At 41.6% G+C, this 23,710-nt stretch overlaps 1 protein-coding gene across 1 annotated transcript in view; it reads left to right on the top strand.

The window, feature by feature from the left end:
- The window catches only part of COL3A1 (collagen type III alpha 1 chain), an 87,916-nt gene that overhangs the window by 10,797 nt on the left and 53,409 nt on the right, over nt 1-23,710 (top strand). Inside the window, exons 2-5 of the mRNA XM_075608451.1 lie at nt 19,624-19,823; nt 21,654-21,728; nt 22,673-22,795; nt 23,407-23,487. Of these exons, the coding sequence (XP_075464566.1) occupies nt 19,624-19,823; nt 21,654-21,728; nt 22,673-22,795; nt 23,407-23,487 (479 nt within the window). The remainder of the gene's footprint in view (nt 1-19,623; nt 19,824-21,653; nt 21,729-22,672; nt 22,796-23,406; nt 23,488-23,710) is intronic.

Raw genomic sequence — 23,710 nt, forward strand, 5'->3', positions numbered from 1 at the left:
GGCTGCAAGAGAGGGGGTAGTGGGCAGAGAGAGGCAGTGCCTGCAAGGGGGGGGCAGTGGCTGCAGGATAGGGGGCATTGGGCAGAGAGAGATGGACAGTGCTGAACAATTATAGGAGGTCACATGGCAGGAAGCCACTGCTCTGAATGGCTGCTGCCTGCCATATGACCTCCTTCAAGGGGCCCTATAGTCAGGATTCTGGGACTTGTGGGCTTGTTGTCTTTATACGTTGTAGCATTACATTAGGAGTTGAACTACAACTCCCAGAATACCTTTTATTGCTGGGAGAGGGGCAGAGGCTGCATCTGTGCAATTGGTGCTTAGTACAGGGCCCTTAAAATGCAGGGCCCTGTGCAGAGGAACCAGAATAACGGAAATCACACTCACTAATGTAGCAAATTACCTCCATATTTCCAAATCTCATGGAAACTACTCCACTATGATTGTTTTTAAATTTCCTATGCTTTCAATACTCTTGATCACCCTGTTCTCCTGCACATTTGTTCCTCTCTTGGCACCCATGAAGATCTCTCTCACCATTCCTTCAGTGTCTCTTTTGCTAACTATTCCTCTACTTCTATGGGTCTCTTAGTTAGTATACCTCGAGACTGTTGTAGGCCTCTCTTGCGGGGTACATGCAACCACACACGGGGGTTCTCTTGATAAGGCTTATTTATTGAGCCTTAAAACATACAGCACACAAAAACAAAATAGCTTCTCATCAGCAGACAAAAAGAAAATAGCTTCTTCAGCAGACAAAACAAAATAGCTTCTTTTTAGCAGACAAAACAAAATAGCTTCTCTTTAGCAGACAAAACCAAATAGCTTCTCTTCAGCTTAGAAAACAAGGCAGCTCCTCTTTTGCATGCAGGACACAGACAGTTCATCACATATGTACTTTGCAACACAGACCTCATAGCAGTAATCTCTTCAGTATTTTCAGTCCTGTCTCCTGACCAGCTAGCTCCCATGTGTGTGTAGCCTGGGGGTTTTAAACACCTTGATTATACAGCTGGGGTCAGACTCATTAAGCAGACCTTCTCCACTGAAAGTTAACCTCATCACTGTTGCACTGCAAATTTAGACATATGTTTGCCAGGTATATGGCTGGTGACGTTCATTCACCCTGTCACAGCCTCCTACTCTTCTCTTTATATATACTGTACTCTTTCAGGGTAACCTAATTAACGCCTTGGGCTCAGATATCATCTCATACTATCTTTATCTGCACCTAATCTTACACCCGCAGTTCACTCACTCGAAAATTACGAATTGCCTATCAGCAATCTCTGCCTTCATCACCTCAAGCTTAATTTGTCCAAGACAAAGCTTATCATAATTGTTCCCTTCTCTATTACAGATAATAACACTACTATCCACAGTCTCGCAAAGTACATTGCCTAGAAATTGCATGTAACTTCTCCCTAAGTCTCCCCTTATATAACCACTGTTACTACTAGTACTGTCACTTAGTTGGCAGTCCCCTTGTCTGCCTCTCCTAACTCCAATCAATCGAAAATGCTGCTACTAGACTCACCAACCTCACTCATTGCTCACTTCTACTGCTTCACTACCCATATCCATACACTTACTTCCCATAGCCTGTACAATTCAATTAAAAAACCTTGTAATGACTTACAAAAATCTCAACAACAGCACCATCCCTTACATGTCAGCCCTCATCCACAAATATGTACTGAAATGCCCCCTACATTCTGCCCATGACATCTGCCTTTCCTCCCACCTTACTACCTCCTCTCACTCCCACCTGCAAGATTTCTCCCATGCTGCCCCCTCTCTCTGAAATTCAATACCATGCACCATCAGACTCTCCCCCAGTTTACAGATTTTTAAGAAATTCCTGAAGATGTACCTTTTGAGGCAGCCTACTCGCCTTTCCTCTAACATCCAACTCCTCTCCCCCCCAACCCCATAGACTGTACCATAATCTTACCTGAGCAACACCATACCCTACAATGAGCAGCCACCTTACATTCTTGTTTCAACATTGCCCCTCATTCCCTCTAGATTGTAAACTCTCATGAGCAAGGGCCTGCATTACCTCTTTCTGTCAGTTTTTGCATGTTTGTCTTCACCTGTATGTAACTGTTCATATTTTTGTAACATACGAAACTATGTATCCCACTGTATCGCACTGCGGAATATGTTGGCACTTCAAAAATTAACGATAATAATAATACTACAGATTTACTGAGACCTATCGTACTAACTGTACTTCTGACCTCCTGAAATCTCATTGGTGGCTTCCTATTAATCTCCATACAGTATATACTTCAAAATTATTCTTTCCTTTAAGCCTACACTGCACCTCCAATATCTTATCTCTCTGGTCTCACATTTCAAAAATTTCTCATTTTTGCCCTTTTAGCTCAACAGCCCACTCACTTCTTAAACCCTTTTCACTTCTCTATTCCTACCTATTGAACTACTGTATCACTCATTAATAGTCAAGCACCTTCTCTTTCCCTTTTTAAATCCTTAAATCTTAAAAGAAGCATTTCATTCAATTATTTTTGCCTACACTTTTTTTTTTTGCAATAACATTTTTTATTAAATGAGCTTTGCCGAAACAGACTCCATGCATTTAAAGCAAGAACATAGATTTAAAGAAATCAGTTCTGTAGTATTAGATAGTGCACTCTGCATTTATTTATTTTTACTTCTAATGCCATTTTTAATAATTTTTTTAATGTACTGATCAACCTGTGATTGCTACAGCAACCATTTAGAAAGTCATATCCACTTCCTCCTTTGAAACAGGCTCTCACATTCACCTTTTTGAGCTCTGCACTTTGGCAACAATGTATCGCAAACAGACTGTTGCTGTGTTCCAAACAGCCAATTAATTGTCCATTAGTCGGAAACATGTAACAATAATGTGTGACACGTAGTAATATAATGTTACGTAATAGCTGCAGCATTTCACAGACTGCGGCACAAAGTCAGATGGCAGCCATTTTGTTAGGCACAGAGATTTATAAAAGGAGCACCAAACGATTGCCAGATTAGATAAGAATATAGCATGGGAAGGAAGAGAAATCCAGCGCCACAGCCTGTGACAAAATTCAAGGCACCTCTGGGTTGTAGAATAACTTTATTGAGACTTCACGAACACTACAGGCTATACCACAGTCTCCCCAATAAACGCGTTTCATGCTAGAATCAGCGCTGATTCTAGCGTGAAACACGATGAGGGGGAGACTGTGGTGTAGCATGTTGTGTTTGTGAAGTCTCAATAAAGTTATTCTACAACCCGGAAGTGCCTTGAATTTTGTCACAGGCTGTGGTGCCGGATTTCTCTTCCTTCCCATGCTGCATACTGCTGCGGCCGAGTTTATTCGAGCATTTGCCCGTTCTCGGCCGCAGCAGTAACCTGGCGAGCGCCGGAGGGTGCCGGGCGCGCGCCGAAGCAGCGGAAGAGCGCCTTCCGATCGGGGCGCTCTCCCTCCCGCTGCCGGGTCCGCCGGGTCCCCCGGAACCCCCTGCCGCCGTCCCCCACATCGCGGGACACCAGGGCTCCCTCGGGGAGCCCTGGACGCGCGTGCAGGGGGCGCAGGCTCCCGATGACGCGTGACCGCGCATCGGTGATGCGCGGCACGCTGAGGGAGTGCGGCTAGCATGCCGGGGCATCCCCCGGCTTGCGGTGCTAGCCGTGCTCTAATTAAACGTGTCGGTAGTGTACACAGAAGGCTGCACGCCTGGAACCGGAGCACAGAGGAGAGCAGGACCGAGGTTTTCAAGTGAGCTTGCATAGGTAAAGTTTTCCTTCCCAGCTCTGACCTCTCTTTGGCCCGTTTATGTCTCTCTGCTCCATTCAAAGTGACTCACTTGACACCTAAGTGTGCTGGCATTCATGCTAGAGCGCAAGACAGACTTTCTTTTTGCTAGGTAAGAATATATAATTATACATTATCACATGCTTTACATATAGAAATAGGAAACAAATTGGGAGAATGTAGTACTGCTACTCTAACCTTTCTTGCACTATTAATAAATGCACTTAACTCCTACTTTGTCTGGAAGTCTCCCAATTTACCGCTTAAATTGGGTCTCCCTTTGCCTTACGTTATTATTTACTTGCTGCCCTGTTGACCATTGTTTGTATTTGGTAACACTTTAAATTAACATTTTACAGCACCCGGCCTTAATGTTTCTGTTATCACATTAGGGTGGGTAATACCTCCAATGGGTGCACCCAATATATTGCTGAGCCATCCTATGGCGCTACTGTTTTATTGGGAAGCTTGACTTTAAATGTGGCAGAACCCAGAAGAACTGCCATATTATATTACACCGCTTGGGAATTGTAAAGACCATATTGTTTGATGAGGCTCTGTTAAAACCTGGCAGGCTTGTATTGTAGATGTACAGTGACACAATAAAAGGTGCAATAAAATAGCTGTGAACTTGTGGCTTCCCATCTCTGTTCTAATACAGAGTTACTTATTTATATTGGAAAATAACATTAGAAACCCACAAAAACGTCTAAATCAATCCATTGTCTTCAATATAGCTTTGATCATTTTTTGTGCCTTTTATACTTGAAGCCAAGCCAACCATACCAAACATTAATAAATACAAAAGTTAGTCATAAGTTATACAATTTAATGAAAACATGTCAAGGTTGATTGCATACATTGGCATTAATACAATATTAAAATACCTAGGGTAATTTCAAATCACAATTATTAGATTTCCACCCAACAAGCCAAATGTCATGTATCCTTGTACAGTATGTTCAACCCCCCAAAAATGTAAATGCTAAAATGTGAGGTTCTGGAGAAGGATGTTGGACATCAACCCCCCTCCCCTTGCACACCACCTCCCTCCCCTTGCACATCACCCCCCCTCCCCTTGCACATCACCCCCCCTCCCCTTGCATATCACCCCCCCCCTTGCACATCACCCCCCCCCCTTGCACATCACCCCCCTCCCCTTGTACATCACCCCCTCCCTCCCCTTGTACATCACCCCCCTGCACATATCACCCTGCACCTCACATCACCTCCTCACCTCCGATCACGGCAGGACTGCGCGCTCGCTCGCTCGCAAGCAGCGGGCACCAGAAGTGCCGCACTTGAGAGCGAGCTCGGCTCCCCCAGGGAGGAAGGGGAGAGTGGGCTCGGCTCGAGGGAGGAAGGGGAGAGCGGGCTCGGCTTGCGGGGGGAGGGAGAGCGGGCTCGGCTCGCGGGGGGAGGGAGAGCGGGCTCGGCTCGTGGGGGCAGGGAAAGGGGGCTCGGGAGGAGGAGGAGGGGGAAAGCAGCCACTGCCGCGGGCCGCACGGTGAGTGCCGGCGGCCCGCGGGCTGCATGTTGTGCAGGCCTGTAATAGATCAAGTTAGATTGTGTCCACTTTTCCCTTCCTCAGTTTGCTGCCCAATTAAATATTGTATTCTGAACAAAACAGGAGGCATTTCACTGGAGAATTTTTTGCTTGAAATTGTAATTCTAACATAGCAATGGGACAAAATCTAAGCCATTGTATAATATGATGCAAGATACACAAACAGGTTTCCTATATAAATTTTGAAGAAAAATTCAGGGGAAAAACTAAATAAAAGTCTGCACTCAAAACTGATATACAAAAAAGTTCTGTATTTAAGGACTATCCACAAAAGGTACAATACTCACCAAATATAAAACAAATGGCAAAAAATACAAACAAGGTAAAAATGCAAAAAGGGCCAACACAGCTAAGATTTCTTCTTGATAAAGGATTGAGTCCCAAAACCTTGAGGATTTCTTAGCTTTCTGCCTTTTTTCCATTTTTGTACACTACAGCCTTGACCATACTGGTGCAAAAAATAACACAATATGTATTAAATAAAAAATTGTAGACTTTCTCTTAAATAAATCTGTTTTTATTTTTCCACAAATGTTGCACCAGGGAAATGTTAAAAATCTCTTCACCAACCACAGAGTTATACCTCAAACAAACAGCTCTAGATTTAGCAAATACAGCTCAACCCTGAGCGGTCTGAGTGTGGCTCCCGATCTCCTACATTTCTTAATTCCCCCGGAACCACAATGCAACTCCCGCGGCTGAGGATGCAATGAAACCAGCATCACACACGCCGAGAACTTCACAGTGTGATCAGTGCGCCTGCGCAGGGACTTGTGACGTACAACTATCGGGACGCGCAATGCCTCAGACGCTTCTCTAGTGCCCAGGTTACTGTCTGGAGACTACAACTCTTGCCATGCATATCCTGTCCCCTCCCTGCCAGGTCATTATGTGTCGGTCTTCTGCCGTCGGAAGCCTGTGCTGCTCACATGTTGCATGATGTAATCAGGGGCAGAAGTTAAGAAGATGCCGAAAAGCCGAGCGGAGAAGAAGAGCCAAAAACATGTGGCGATCAGGAGCCAGGCTGTGTGAACATACACACACACTGACTGGTAAGTCCTGCATGGGGGTGCTTCTGTGCCAACGGGTCTGGACAGCTGGGAGAGTTATCCCAGTTCTCTCTCTCCAGTGGACGTGGAACCCCTGATCACAGCCATTTTTCTTCGTGATACGGTTATAATGTAATTGCATCGGGTGGACCCCGCGCACCGTGTTATAATGGATTCAGCTTTTAGTTTTTGTTTCAGAGGGCACTGAAGACATTATTTGTCTCTTCGACAAAGGGTCCTGGGTAAACTAGGGGTGGATTGTCCGGCAGGAAACAGGGCAAATGCCTTGTGGGCCGGTGCCAGGGCCACTGGCGGGGGGAAGAGTTGGGACAACTGTCCCAGACATGGCGGCTGCGAGGGGGCCTGACCAGCCAGCATCTGAGTCTGGCTGCTGAACCTCAATTGGCTGTCGGGCCCCAGCTCTACCCCCCTGCAGGGGGAGACTCTTCCCTGCTGTGGCCTCCCCCCAAGGTAGGTGTAAATGGGACTTAATGGTGGTTACAGAGGCCCTGCGCTCTTCCCCACAACAATCAATGATTGCTAGGGGAGAGTGTGGGTCAGTGTCTCTTACTGGAATGGCATCTCCTCCAGCAGCGTCGCATTATCATGGTGACCTGACATCACATGGTGATGTGTTGTCATGACAATGTTAAATGATACCACAACATCATGACACAGCACTGTGGGAGGAGGGACGGTTAGACAGATATTGCCCTGGCTGATATCTGCCTCCAATACGCCCCTGGGGTGAACTAAATAGGAGAGTAACAGACTGTTGACTTATTTTGATCACTCATGTTGGAGGGTGCCTCACTCTTTGACTCTGACGAGTCTCTTCTCCACCATCTTCTTGTTCGGAGAGGCTCTATGGGGAAGGAAACTAGGACTCCTAGGGTCGAGAGGTTGGCTTGTTGGAGCCACTGGGGAGGGTACATTGATGACAGGCCTATCATCCACTGCTTCCTCTGGTGATGCCCACCAGTCTCCATTTATATTGAAAGAGGTTCCTTCCCTGGGATCTTGATTTTTTTTCTATTAAAACCCACTGGAATCTTCCTGCCCTCTGGAAGAATTACAAGCACTGGATCAGGATCACTTTCCCCCACTTGAGGGATTGGCAACAGATGATTCCAATGGCAGACCTTTACACTGACCGAGTCTTTGATGCAATATACAGGGCAATATATAGGGAGGCCGGGCATCTACAACTCCACATCGAAGGGAGCCTCTCACCAGCGGTCAGCGAACTTGTGCTTCCCCGGTATTCCTAGGTTCTGCAGGAGAACCTTGCCTCTAGGCTGAAGTTCCAGGTAGAGTACCTTGCAGTCATACCTTCATTTGTTATTTTCTTTCAGCTCAGGGGTGCTCTTTCCACCAACTGGTTCTTCTGAAGTCTTTGCACATATTTATAGTGAGTCATGTTCGGTACCCTGTCGGTAGACACTCTTAGACGGATGTACACCGGTAGTCATGCCTCTCTGCAGAACATCATGATGTAGGGTGAATACACTGTGGATAATTGTCTCGTGCAATTGTAGGTATGTACCAAATGATCTACATGCTTGCTCCTACCGGCCTTTTCAGTCCCATAATCTGCCTAGCATATACAGGAAGGTCTGGTTGAAGCGCTCCAGAAGGGCATCTCCTTCAGGATGGTAAGGAGTTGCACGAGACTTCTCTATATTAAGAAGCTTCAGGAGCTCCTTGATCTGCTTGCTCTCGAAGTCTCTCCCTTGATCTGAGTGCATCCGATTAGGTAATCCATAATGTATGAAGTACTTCTCCCACTGTATTTTGGCTACCGTGATAGCTTTTTGGTCCTTGGCGGGGAACGCTTGAGTGTTTCGGGTGTAATGATCTGTTACTACGAGAACATTCCTGATACCCTTAGAGTCTGCCTCGATGCAGGAAAAATCCATACAAACTAAGTCCGTGGGACCAGAGCTCATTAGGTGACCCATTGAAGCTGCACGTGTAGGCAGTCTTTCACTGTATGCATCGCAGACATCTCCGGCAATGCTGCTCCACTGATTCCCGCATCTTGGGCCAAAAGAACTGATCTCTTATAAGTCCGAACGTTTTGTCCACTCCCCGGTGTCCGTGATCATCGTGCAGGTACCGTAGGACCTGGTACTGCAACCTTCTAGGCAGGACTAGTTGTCTCTTATCAGGGTGGTTGTGATAGACATGCCTCATCTACAGAGTCATCCCCTATGTGGAACTTGTCCCATTCCCTCATGAGGATAGCGACAGTGTCGGTGGGAGCACACTTCACTAAGGGGGGTTATTTTCTTGGATGTCCCGGCTTATGGCGGTAGCCACCGGGTCTCGCATTTGGTACACCACTAGCTCCTTCCAGCTCATTATGGTATCTTGGTTTATGGACATGCCTTCTGGGTGGCAGTATGCTGCAGGACTGCCTTCGACTGACATCCCAATGAGTCCCAATGGCGTGGAGGTGCTTGGCATTCCAGTGCCCACTCGCGGACACTCTGAAGGGACGGTAGGGATATGCTCCCTTCTTACGCTGATTTCCTTAAATTTAGATCGGGCACCCCAGGTCTGAATCTCAGTAGCACCTCCACATGTAGCCACCTTTCCCTATGCCTAAAGGAAACCCGTGGGCGACTATGCGTGCTGCAGTACCTGTCTGCTCACAGGTGCCCTAAGCCTCCAATTCTGTGAGCCTGAGGTGAACTCTTTTTTTGTGCAGTGCCTCCACCCACGAGGGATCCCAGAGTTGGCGGGATGGTTCCTCATTGGACACAATACAATCCGTAATAACAATATAACACCACATCCTATAAATATAACTGGTCTTTACTATACACAGTGCAATGCAACAATAACACACACATGACAATACACAGCTGTAATACCCAACACCCCAATGTGTTTCCCCCAAAGTGAGGGTGCACCTAAACAACCGGTATCCACAGGACAATCCCACACCCAAATGTGAGGTAGCGCATTCCCTGTGAAGTGATGGTGCACGGTGGGTAGCTTCCTGATCACAGGCCTGACCAGGGTATATTGACGTTTGGAGGCTGTATTAGGTCCCACGTAGTGAGGCCTCCAACAATTCCCCTCACACCTTGTCCAAGGAGCGGTCCACATTCCCAGATCACAGTTGCATGGATGTCCGTCCAATGGCACAGTAGAGTCGCAGTAGCACTAAGGTGAGGAGGGTCCCTATCTGGGGCCTTCCTTACAATACAGAGATATAGTGGCTTAGGGCCTAGCTGGGGCCTAGGGACAGTCTAGGCCTCGTCCAGGAAGCAACTGCTCCCTGGACACTACCTTCTTCCTTGGATGCCTCCGTCAGACTGCCGATACTCCGTTAGTCCCGCGGGGGATATCCTTAATTGAAGATGGCCGCTCGCGCGCTTTCTTGCAAGTCCTTCTGGGACTTGCAGTCCTGTAAAGCCCCTTTCAGGCAATCCAAGATGGCCACCACTTCGGCAGCCACTGCACATGCGCGCCGAGCTCCGCAATGGCCGCTGACACCTCTCCCCGATCGCGCGGGGTCCCACCAAGCAGCTGGCCAGTTCCCCGCACCGGGGCAGGGTAGGGGACCCTTCTACATATAGAAGCAAAGAGGAGAAGAAAGTGCAACACACCAATAGTGTAATTTCATTGGAAAATTATGTAAATTTTGAACATTTGGATTCTTATTTGCTCCTATTATTAAGTCTCACAATAATCTCTAAAGATTTAAAATGTTACATAAGAGATAGCATTATCATAGCAAATCATATAGATCAATCGGACTTTTATTGTTTTGTAACAGAAAATCTAATTCTGTACTCAAGTCAAAACCCTGGTTTTTGTAGTTACGTACAGAAGATGTGGAGAAATCGACATGCTAAAGCAACATGCCGCTGTATTTGTGTAGCTACCAGTTTAAAACGGTAATGGGTTACAACTGCACATTTAAAAATATCTTCCTTCTGTTATCATCCATTAGACCCAATTTCTCCATCCATAACATCTAGATTAGATTTGTGCCGTGAAACAAATATTTTACAATTTTAGACACAGTGCATCACTTTGCATTGACAGCTGTTTTAACCACACATCCCCCTGTATAATTACACATTGATATGCCAATGGTTTTCCCATGGATAAGCTTAACAAATGTTTAGGACTCTTCTTTCAATATGTCTGGGCAATGTACATTGTGTTGTGTCATAACATTCTGAAAAATAATCCCCATCTGTGCATAAAGGGGATGTCTTGAATAAACGAAATCAGAGCAGATGTAAGCTTCCTCTGTAAAATTAAACAAGTCTAAGCAATCTGCCAAAATCAGCAACAATTTGCAATGCCGTTTTTTTTTAGCCTTTTTTATATCTCGTTCCCACTCAAGTTCAAATCAGGTATGTAATTCATTGTATCCAGATGTGCATATAGAGATTCTAATTTACTATCAGACACTGCCACCTACTGGTTAACATGTTTAAGAAAACCTTTACTCTTCCAGTTGCCATTATGAGAATTATGTTTACTAGTATATCATAATACGTACTGTATATAAAACATACCACTATATTATGTGCCTTGTTATATTTGACACTGTGTACGTGTACATTTTATATTTTACATTCATAAAATTATAACTTTTATCTGGCTTACACTATGTTGGCTTACTCTTTATATTAACCCTTAATTGCCATCACCACGTCCACATAGCACGAGATTTGGAATTGCCCTACATTCACCTGGGTCAAGATTGAATAGGATCCTCACTAGCCTCTGAGAATTTTGCATCAGCTTTCGAAAGGCTTTATTTATTCTGGAAGAATGTGAGTTCCCACTTCAGAAGTCACATTCACATGCAAGAACTTATTGCGCTATGATGTGTCTTATGTTTTCTTCTACATATAACATGATACTTGTGCTCCCCTACCCTTGAAAAGCATTCTGCAAGGCGAACCTCCTGGATCGTTCCCCCAAGGGTTTTGAGCAGCATTTCTTTTACAGTATATGCACTATTGTTGTCACTATTTTATTATATGCACAATTGTTGTCACTATATGTATTCACTGTGAATATCACCACTTCACTTCATTTAAATTATCATAATCACCATTGAATATCAGTTCTATTATTGCACATTAATTGTTGTATTCACCATATAGGAGTGCCCTTCATGTTTTTGTTGTTTTATTAAGCTTATCTGAACTGGTGGATTAGTGAAGATCAGTGGTCCCCCAACCATCCTTGACTCCCATGATATTTGCCAGTTATCACACAACAAAACTTCAAATAGGGTCACAAATGGAAAGTTAAAATGTAATTTCCCGATGACGTTGTAAATTTCTATAGGCTTTCAGAATAAGCCCCGATTCCATGACCATTTTGTATTCCTGGGTAAGCATTCCTTCCCAATAGATAATCCCGCTTGACTATCAGGAACCAGAGGGTCCCAGGAGGTTAAGGGACCATGGATCAGATACAGAAGATGCCACAGTTTAAGTAAGCCAATTAAAGTCAAATAAATTGCAAGAAGATCTAACTGCTGCTTTACAATAGATGCTAAGAGACACATTTTAAACATGCTTTTCTTAACATCTGGATGTCAAATAATGTTGCCCTCTCTGCACACCTTGGATATAATGAAGAGTTACAAAGGTCAGTGGAAGGATTTTGGGAAGGATTATACGGCTAACACTACTTTAATTTGATGTACAGTATGTCTATGTTCGCAAATATCTGAACCCAGGCAAATCGAAGCCACATATAAAAGAATTGTAAACAGGTTTCATACCTTTGACACGGCATGCCGCATGTGTACACTGTGGCTTAAGTGGTGTTATTCCATAAGACCACTTCAAATGCCGAAAAGGGATTTTCCCCAGTTTTGCACCCAGGAGACTTAGTAAATAGTTCTCTAGAAGTTTTGCTATATATGTATTGACAGTGTTAGAAAACAAGCCAAAACAGGAATTCAAGTTCATTACCATGGGCTGTAATGTAAAAACAGAATAAGCAAAATATTCCATGTAGGGAAGTACATACAATATGTTGATTGAAGTATCTGCTCTATAATCTTTTATTTTTGCTTGACTAAATGGACGGTTCCTCCTAAGAGTCAGAGGTAGGTTCAATAGCTTAGATAATTGATTCATAAAAATGAGTCAACTATAAATAATTCACAAAATTTAAAGGGGCAATTCATGTCTTTTCATGTTTCATTATTATTTGAATATAGGTTTAAAGTAGGGGGTCTCAGAGACTGGACCCCATTAATTTCAGCTCCGGGGACCCCTACTTTCAGAAATATGCACCTCTGAAGGGGGTGCCTGTAGACGGACGTTCACAGAGGTACACAATTTGGAGACGTTTATAATGTGAAATTATAATAGGCTTTATTGTGCCTTTTCCTTTTCATCAGGAAATTATCCAAACACAGAGAGGGAACAAAGCTTCCATTCACTTGGGAGTATTTCTAGTGAAATCCTTGCAATTAGTTCACATCTCCATTAGTTAAGCTTCTCACAGCCCAGACACATAACATGAAAATAAGCAGATATAAGCCGTCTCTTAATAAAGAAAGTCTTATCTGTTTAGTTGCTGTAGAGTAAGCTTCTCTGCTCTCCTGGAACCGCACCCGTGCGTGCACAGAAAAATATCAGCATCCAGGTTTAGAAGTCTTATTTGTTGTCTTGCAATCAGCTCTGCTGTGTGGCTGGCAGAGCTCAAGACTGGTCAGCTCCAGAGATCTGGGTTTCTTTTGGTCAGTCTCTCCTGGGACTCAAGAACCTCTGCTCTGTCTCTCCAAAGGTCAGCTCTCAGTCAGAGCTAAAGAGAGTCACTTCCTGTCTCAAAGGCAGGCTTTTTGTAAACAATCTAATCAGGCAGGTGGTGTTTAGTAATTAACTACCACACTGCTAGATTAAAGGAACATTACTGAACAGGGATAAGTCCCCTGTTATAGTGCCGTTATATCGGCAATGTTTAAAGTCCACGGTCACGTTGGCCAAAAGGAAGCGTCACTGGATGACATCACGGCTTCCTATTGGCCCGCAGGCACCAGAGCTTTGAAATGCCACCAGTGCATGATCCTTGCTAGCCGACCCGGAGCATCTACCTGCACCCCCTACAGAGCTATGCTTCTTTGGAAGTAGGAGGTCCTGGAGCTGAAATGAATGGGGTTCAGCTACAGAGACCCCCTGCTTCCAACCTATACTAAAAAATGTTTAAAAAGCAGTTCTTTGATTGCTATTTCAATGTCTCTGTTGTAACCTATGGCTTTTGAGTGTTTTTACAATTTTTATGTAATTTCTTTTGGGATAAGACTGTTTGAAAACTCTTTAACAGATGTCACCAACGTGATTAGTCCCATTAATGTGTGATGCGTTGATGCTACTGTATCATTACCACAAGTTTTATCGCGGGTACTTTTGAATGGTTACGCGTGTCATCTGCCAAACGCATGCAATATTATTGTGTAATTTCTAGGGTTTTTCCACATTGAAGAGGGTAATAATGTTTTTGCTACATCTGCATATAGATTCATACACCACATTTCATTTGTTCTGTTGTTTTATGAAAGCTAAAAAAAAAATACTGCTATGTTTATGCTAATTATGGTGTAATTATTATTATTATTATTATTATTATTATTATTATTAATATTATTAAAAGGGAAGAACATTAACATTACAAAGCAACAGAAAATAGAAACATACATTTTTCATATGAAGATTACAAATTCTTGTTAAGGAATTCCACCCAACAGCTATCTTTCCTTACTACAGTATGTAGGGCTAACCCTTTCAAAATGTTCATACCACAGAGGCCAGCAACTAGGGATTAGGCACAGATATTAAACCTCAGATCAGGGGTGCACAAACAGGGGGGTTCGCAATTTTCTGGGGGCAGCACAACGCTTACAGAGGCCCCGCGCTCTTCCCTCAACAGTTAAATTAAATGCCAGGGGAGCACGCAAGGCCTCTGTAAGTCCCTTCCCTGCTCTTCTGCGGCTTCTGGCAATGCGTTGCATTAAATGATGCAGCAGGGTCACATGCCATTGTGTTGCCATGGCAATGTGACATCACATGACATTGTAACATCATAAGACGCTGGAGAAAGCGTAAAGGGGGTGGCGAGAGCAGGGGGGAGAGCAGGCGGGGGGAGAGCAGGCGAGGGGGCGCAGGCAAAATAGTTTGCACACTCCTGCCCCTGATAATCAGCATATGATAATATAAATACCCCCCCCCCCCCCGATATTTTTAAGAAAATTCAGCCATACAGGTATCCGGTGTATGGAATATATGTTGGTAACCTTTTGGTGAAACCAAAATGCTGAAAGTCACCACCTGCTAGAGTTTAGTATAGAAATAATGAGCCTGTTTTAGAGAAAACAGCTGCTGAGTTCCTTTCAGAGTCAGTATGGTGAAACTTTAAAGGAAAACACATGACATAGAGAGACTGTGGTCTAACTATAAATTTGCTAGACAGGTTTATTTTGTAGCATGGCCATATGCACTTTTCCATGCTTTATTTTGTTGAATGAATAAACAGAATCATTAAAAGTATTCATGGTTTAATTGCTGCATTTACATACTAGTGCAGTGCGCCATAGATATAACTTTTTTTCCACTTCTATCACCTGACTAGGGGTCAGGGTTATATCAAAGGCAGCCAGCCTATTTGTTGGATATAGCGCTACCTACTTTTTTCGTTTAATTGCTGCATGTGCTTTACTTTGGAAAGTAGGTGTGTTTGGCCATTACTACGTTTTTGTAAACGTAGTTATTACGTTTCTACATTTATCTGTTTTTGAAATTGAAATGCACATGCAAAATAATGATTGGATAGTGAAGTTGTGTGGAAGGTTTCAACTTTTTTTAAGCAGATTTTTTGGAGACATTTTTAATTCATATACATTAAAATTTGGGGTTTCCTGGAGCCGATCCACGATCCTCCAACTTTGGTGTTGGTGCTGTTATGACAAAAGACACCTTCCGATGCTGGAAGACACCTTACAGCCTATTGAAGTAAATGGGTCAAGTGTCTTACAGCGCCTGGATGGAGTTTTATGGCATAACAACACTTCAATACTTAAATATGTCCCTGAATGTCTGTTTACCTGTTTTTACAGTGTGTGGTTACCTTTTTTTTTTGTTTGTTTCAATCTTTTTTATTCTGTTTTCAAAGCAACACAGATTATTACATTACAGGGGGAGCATTACATTGGGAATGTCAGTTTACTTGGCATTTCCTTGTACGATAAACAACTAAGATTGAGGGTTAGCTTCTATCCATATTTTGTGAAGTTGAGCGATCAGAGGAGTTATAAAACCATTTGCCCCTTTGTTTAACGAAAGAGCTCTCCAGATCTGCAATCTCTGAGTGAGTTTCAAAGTGGATAGAGAAAGAGAAGGAGAAATATAAAAAGACGGGAAGGAAGGGAGGACTTGGAGAGAGGGGTGGGACAGATGGGGAGGTACGGTATGGTAGGGTGGAGGGAGATTGGGAGAGAAGGGGATAGAAGGGAATTCCGCCCGCCCCCTCCGATCTGATCATCGCCTTCTTATTTTAATGGGTCAACAATTTTTCTTTTTTGAGTGATAATTTTTACCTCTTACTGGTTTCTATGTTTTCCTAGCTCTGAAGCCATGGCTCTGTGTCTTATAAAACTGTTCTGTAGTTTGTTTCAGTTGGGCTGTTAGTCTTTCCATCAACATTACTTAGTTTATTAGTTTAGTGACAGTTCTTCTGGAGGGGGTGTAATTTTTTTTCCATGTCACCGCTATGGAACATCTTGCTGCAGTTAGGATAGAGGAGACCAGCCACACCATGGATGGAGTGAGATTTTCTAATGATATAGCCAACACAAAGGTCTAGGGGGATTCTTAATTCTGTGACATTTAATAATATGTTTTGGATCATAGTCCAGCATTTCTGAACCAGCAGGCATGGCCACCAGATTTGAGCCATACCTCCTCTAAGACAACACCCTCTCCAGCATAGATCATGGGTTCTAGGGAAGATCTGGCTCCGCCTACGAGGAGTTAGGAACAATTGAAATAGAATTGTGTAGATATTTTCCTTCGTAATTGTGCAGATTGAAGTTTTAGCTGCCCGTTCCCAGATATCCTCCCAGTTGTCCCTATCTATCTCCACATTGAGGTCTTCTGCCCATTTAAGCATGTAGTTATGGTCCGGTGCATTTTCTGATGCCTCTATTCCCACGTATATTCCCGATATCAGGCCTCTCTGGTAGGTGCCTTTATTGCAATATGTTTTGAATTTTGATAGATTGGGGAAGCTTGCGTTATATGAAATTGTTGTGAGGAAATGTCTAATTTGGAGGAATTTGAATTTGCATTTGGTACTTGTTTTGAAGTTCCTGGTAAGACATGATCTTCCCCTTTTTCACCAAGTCAGCTGCTATTTTGATATTCAGATTTTGAAATTGGTTGAATTGTCCAGGAGGAAATTTTGGGTTATTGAAAATAGGGGTAAGTTGAGATGAGGAGGATGCTAATGCATATTTCCCCTTGTTTTTGGTCCATATATTCCACATGCACCTCATCGATCCCAGGCCAAACCTCCCTGCTAGAGTCCCCCTGATCGGCCGTGAGAGATATTGGTCTCACGTAGTAGGATTCAATTGCTAGCTAGCAGCAGGTTGTTTCATGACCACTACTTGTTTCAGTTGGGCCGCTTGATGATATTTAATAATATCCAGAACTCCCATGCCTCCTTTTGGTCTTGAGGCAAGCATTACCGACCTCGCCTCTCTCTGTCTTTTATCTTTCCAAATAAATTGAAATATCTGGTTTTGTATATTTTTCAGCTCAGGCAGGGGAATATTTATCGGGAGGGATTGAAAATAATTTAATAGTCTTATATAATTCTTCCTATCCAGATATCTGGAATTTATTCCATGCTTGCAAATCTTTTTTAGTTTTATCAAAAAGGGGACGAAAATTACATTTATAGTTAAAATTCGATTGTAGCTGTTTAATTTCTGAATCTGGGAGAGTTAAATTTAGGGCTATAGATTTTTATCATTGTTCATTTTGTAGCCCGAGACTTTGCCAAATTGATCTAAAAGAAGTTGGAGTTTGTGAAAGGACATCAGTGGGCTGGCTAGAGTTAATATAACATCATCCTCAAATAGGGAGATCCTGTAATGTATTCCATCAATGGGGATTCCTTGTATATTGTCCTCATCCCTAATTTTAGACGCTAGGGTTTCAATTGATAATGCGAAGAGAAGCGGAGACAAGGGGCAGCCCTGCCTGGTTCCATTTTTTATGACAATTGGATCCGAGTTTCCCCATGTGAGTTTGACGTATGCTGTGGGCTTCTGGTAAAGGGCTCAAACGCCCTCCAGAAATGGGCCCCCAAATCCAAATTTTAGCATAATTTGATCTAGAAATTACCATTTTATTCTATCAAATGCTTTTTCAGCATCTAGGCTTAATAGTATTGCCTTTGTACCAGTGAGGTGCACATGGTCAATGATATTTATGATCTTTCGGGTATTGTCTGAGGCCTGTCTACCTGAAACAAAACCTACTTAATCGATGTGTATTAGGCGTGGTAGAATCTGGATGAACCTGTTCGCCACGATCTTAATATAGATGTTCAGATTTGTATTGAGCAAGGATATTGGTCTATAGTTAACACATTAGAGTGGGTCTCTACCCTCCTTATGTATGTTGGCTAGGTTGGCCATAGACATGGAGGTTGGGATTCGTTCACCTTCCAGAAAATAGTTAAACATATCAAGGATATTCAAGGACAGATTTGCCTGAAATGTTTTATGATAGAGGTTAGTAAAACAATCCGGACCTGGTGTTTTGGCTACTTCAGAGATTTAATCACCACTGATCCATTCCTCTTGTGAAATGTTCTTATTTAGTGCTTGTGATTCCTCTTCAGATAACACAGGCAAGTTACATTGTTTTAGGTTTTGTGAGATCGCCTCGGTTCTTGTAGGACCCCCTTTCGGCAATCTAGGTTATACAATTTTGAGTAAAAATTTGTAAATTCTTGTGCTATTTCTTTTTTGTTATAGGTAACTTGCCCTAATTTGGATCGAATCGCAGAGATTTAACTCTTATACTTCTGAATTTGTTTGCTAATAACCCGTTGGCCTTATTACCCTTGTCATAATATCGTTGGTTTGTCTATTTTAGCATTCTCTATATTTCTTCCAGCTGAAGCTGTTTAAGCTCTGTTCTTTTTTTATCAAGCAATTTCTAAAGTTTTTTTGAGGGGTTATTTTTATGTTGTTGTTCTAGTTTGATTATCTTATCTGTGAGTTCTCTATATTGTTTCAGCTTGTTTTTTTTCCTGTATGAGGCTATGGATATAAGATCTCCTCTAATTGATACTTTGTGGCATCCCACAACATTGTGGGAGCTGAAACAGTGCCCTGTTTATTTTAAAGAAATCAGATACTTTTTGTTTGTACTCTATATATCCGGAAAATTAAATGGAGAGTCATTTAGTTTCCATTTATATATATGGTTTTTGACAAAGGGGAGAGAGAGACAAATCAATGGGGGGATGGTTGGACCAGGTTATTGGGCCTATGTTCAAGGGGGGAGTTGTGATTACTTTTTAAAAGAATGTAACCTACGTTAATCAAGAATTCAGACACAAACTTTTGCCTGTATGCGGAAAAATAGGGGTGTCAACTTGAGCCCCTAGCCAGGAACTGCTACACGGATAATTTTGTGCACCCACTTGCATGCGTGCAGGGGTGCCCAGAGACTTTGTTTTGTTCCAAGGACATTTGTTTTCGTTCCCCCATCCCAGTAAGTGTTTTTTGGTCTACATTTTAAAGTAGCAGTGGTACATAGATTGTAGCAATCCTAGATAAGTAGAAGATCCATTGATGGGTGTCTTTGGAGTGCTACAACATAAAAGATAAATGGAAAACATACAATGTAAAGGTTTATTTAATGGGCATATCAACAAAAAAACATTGCTTTTTTTAGATGCCTGTCAGTTCCCAGTAAAAAAATAGTGCTGTGTACTGTACAAGGACAGTCTTAATGTACCTCTTGTTTCACTATGTGAAAGAAAGATAATGATTTGAATGCAATATTATACTGTGCAATGGAACATTTTTGTGCTTGAGACATGATGGACTGTGGCATAAAAACAAAGAACTGTTTAACAAAATCTTTGCAGAATTAATGGTACTGCTCTTTCTAAATATAATGTTCTTTTTTTCCAGTTGAATCAGGAACATGTACACATCTTGGACAAATTTATGCTGACAAAGATGTTTGGAAACCAGAACCTTGCCAAATATGTGTGTGTGACACCGGATCTGTGCTGTGTGATGAGATCATGTGTGACGAAGAGGAATTAGAATGTCTAAGCCCTGAAATCCCATTTGGAGAATGCTGTCCCATATGCCCACAGGCACCAAGTGTAAGTGTTTACTTAAGTACAGACAAATTATTATATATACATTGTAGAGAGAAGCAGAGAAGGATAGAGAGATTGCAACCACATTTCTGAAGCCTGGGCAGTGACAGAGGGAAATAAAGTGACTTGTCCATGTTTACAAGGAGCTGTAAGTTGGATGGGAACAATGTCTATCGACTTCAAGGATAGTGACATTGCCACTTTTCTCTGTCACTACTGGGAATTATCGAATCAGTCAGGTATTTTATGCATCATCAATATATTTTGCTAAAACACATGGAAATCACGCTTGTATCGAATTTTCCTGCTCAAGTCATTGCAAGTGCATGCTCGCTCATGTAGACGTGTATATGTGTGTGTGAAAGAGGTCAACAACAAACTGGATTCCCAGTTGTCTCATCTCTCTGAAGGGTACTAAACGTGAGCATGCACACCCCACAACATTCTCACACAACAACCTAGTTACGCTGCCACCACCCAAATTCATTGAAGGTCTCTCACCTACAGTATTTGCAGATTGAAATAAAAGGGAATGAAACAGAAAACTATACTTTACAAAATCAAACAAAGTAACTTAAGGGTAAAATATATATATAGTCCAAAGCGGCTGTTAGGGCAGTTTTTTTCAGCCAAAATGTGCCCTAAACTGCCATTGTGGACAGAATGTAACCCACGGAGTAGTTGCCAACATAGGATTGTGGGGAAACAATATTAGATTCACTCACATTCCAGTATAGTTCAAAATAAATTTAATTTCTGGGTTTCTGGCCTGAATCTTTATACACAAGTTCTGTTAGATTTTATGAGAGAATTCAGATCCAATCCTGCCCTGTATGGGCATATCCTGACAGTCACCTGACTCTGTCCCTGAGCTATTAAACATGTTTCAAAAGAGTTTTTATGATCACCTTTGAAGTTACCACCATGGCACTTTACAATACCACATTGACATTCTGGAGAGGTTCACTCAACCTATGAATTATATTATGCATTGACAGCTGGTCATAAAGCTGGTGTCCTGTGTCTTCCTGACAAGACACGAAATTTCCTTAAATGTTTGCTTATATGTAACTTAAAAGAACATACTCACTCAAAGGGGTTAACCTCTTCCAATGCCATGCTGGATTCACATACACAAACCTAATGTTTTCATTGCCATGTCATTAAATCACAAATTCATAAAGAATGCATTCAATAAGGTTAATTTGTACAACCTCAGCAATAATTAACTTATTCTTAGCCCTTGGGCTAACAATACCCTTAATTTCACAGAAAATAACTTAAACATGACCTTGGGATTTTTAAACAATACAAAACCACAAGCCAATGATTTTATTTACAGTTTCTATTTAATTACTGGGATTGTTTTTACTTAGTGGGGGACCAATTTTTTTTTAAAGGTTGAACTATCTCACCTTATCCAGTAAAATAACTCTCTTCAGCTTTTCGGTTATTATGAATGTTCTAATCAAGAACAGCTAACCTAACTGTGTCATAATATATTCAACTAATTACACCACATACAGCATATGTGGTCCCAAGAGGGAATCGTAAATGGCTAGTCACTTGCTTCCAACTGTTTTCCAAACATTGTCTTCATTTATATAATTCTAAGTTGGTACAGTATGCAGGTGCAAATGTGACAATATATGAGAAATATTCAGTGACTCAGTTCTTGTAAGGGCTTTTATTAAGTAAACGACTGCAATATACAAATATATATATATATAAATCTTGATTTCAAATAATGTTTAGAATGAAAATATTAAAGAAAATATCTGTACTGTTGATATTCATCATTATGACCTTACTTTGCATTTTATTTTTGTGTAGCCTGCTCCAGACAGACCAGATAGACCTCCATCAGGTCCAGGATCAAAGGGGGATCGTGGTCCTAAAGGTGACTCAGTAAGTATGTCATCCAAGTAAAGTTTATGCAGAAAAATGTATGGTATATATAATTGTTTTTAGAAATGGGATGTATGATGGGGGACAAACAGATACTTAATTTATCTTATCAGACACCCTGGGCTTTGAGAAATCCAGAATGGTAAAATGAAGTTGAGATGTTTAGAGGCATGGGAAAATCTAACAGTTTGTAAATTGGTCGCCATTCTGTATTCCATACACACAAGCTTAAAAGTTTAAGTTTTTAAATATATTGTGTCTATCTCCTATTCCTATTGGAGGACGGTTATTAGAACTATACAAAAAAAATGTATAAAAATATCAATAACATACTTAGACATGATTTATTCCACTAGTTAGAGAATCATTGAACCCTCTAGTGATTCTGATTGAATAATAATTACACTTTTATATAGCACTTTTATCCAAACCAATTTACAAATGCACGTTTACACATTATTATTACCCAATTACAATTTGTACTCATTTTATCTAGTTCAGAAGAATTCAAAGTTGACTAAACTTTGCCAGGATTTGAACTTGCTGTCATCTCTGCAGCCAACAAATATTTTAATGATTTGAAAGAATGGCCCATGCTAACTGAAAAGGTTTTTGCGCATTTATGAAGATTAAGAGAATTGCACAGCCACCAAAATCATGCAGTTTGATTTATTTGGTTTTGCAACTATTAGTGATAATAAAATACAATATATACACGTTAAGAAATCTGTTCAAAATGACAATATTAGACCTTTACGGAATTCCATCGCAAATCATAAGCTGATGGACATGGAAAGAAAAAACCTTGATACACTGATTCTAAGAGACGCAAAATTAAATTGATGCTCTTTTGGTTAATATTGTTCTAGAATTATCTTAATTCACAATATCTGATGTGTCATTAAAATACTAAAAGTTACAATGTTATGGTTTTTGTTTCCTAGGGTAATCCTGGCATCCCTGGCAGAAATGGTGACAATGGAATCCCTGGTTCTCCAGGCTCGCCTGGGTCCCCAGGACCTCCTGGAATTTGCGAGGCTTGCGGTAGTATGGGAGGTGGAGATGGGGTAGGCTATATGTTTTCAGTTAATCATTTATATGGTTGAGGTTGTGTAGGATTTTGGTCACATCTTGGTCAGAGGGAGAAGAAGATGGCTTACAAGATACACATTATCTACTGCATATAGAATTCTCATAAAGACCATATTTACTAAGTGGTGCTATTCCATAAGACAACTTCTAGTAACAGAAGACACTATCCAGCTCATTCAAGAGAATGGGACATTCTGACCCTGAAGGCGTTTCTGTAATAGCCCTACCTGTTAAATATGGGCCATAATTGATAAATAAGTGTTAAAGGCCCGTTCTAGCCCAGTGTAAATTAATGTTTTTTCCCCAGTGTAAATAATTAGAACAATGGGTGTAACAGTAATTATCAGCTGTTTTCCAGTGTGTTCTAAATTAGACATTGTTAAAAATACAGTAGGAAGTTGCATTACTCTTAACGTTAAATAGCATTACATTCTATGACTGATGCTCTTGATTCCAGCAACTGGCAACGCTTTTAAAGAAGAGAATTAGCCCAAAGCATGGATTTCAAGCTTTTTGTAGAATATAGGCAATATATACTGTATGTGTTTATATTCATGATACAATGGCTTTCATGTCTATGTTACAGAACTATGCTCCTCAGTATGACTCCAAATCGGGATACTTTGATGGCAAATCTGGAGGAGCAGGTCAAATGGGAATGATGCCTGTAAGACTGTAACCTTCCCTCTTTCACACTTTGTACTAAACTTACTTTTTTTTACAGTGAATAATACAATGGATAAGTGTGGATTTTAACAAACATATCACACAATTTATCATACACATACATAAAATATAGTATTTCCACTTTACAATATTATCAAGACCTAGGCAACTTCTAGTATTCTCTACAGATCCTGTATTAATTTGCCACAGGCTTTTTATGTATT

This window comes from Ascaphus truei, chromosome 7, assembly GCF_040206685.1.
Source record: "Ascaphus truei isolate aAscTru1 chromosome 7, aAscTru1.hap1, whole genome shotgun sequence".
Lineage (NCBI taxonomy): Eukaryota > Metazoa > Chordata > Amphibia > Anura > Ascaphidae > Ascaphus > Ascaphus truei.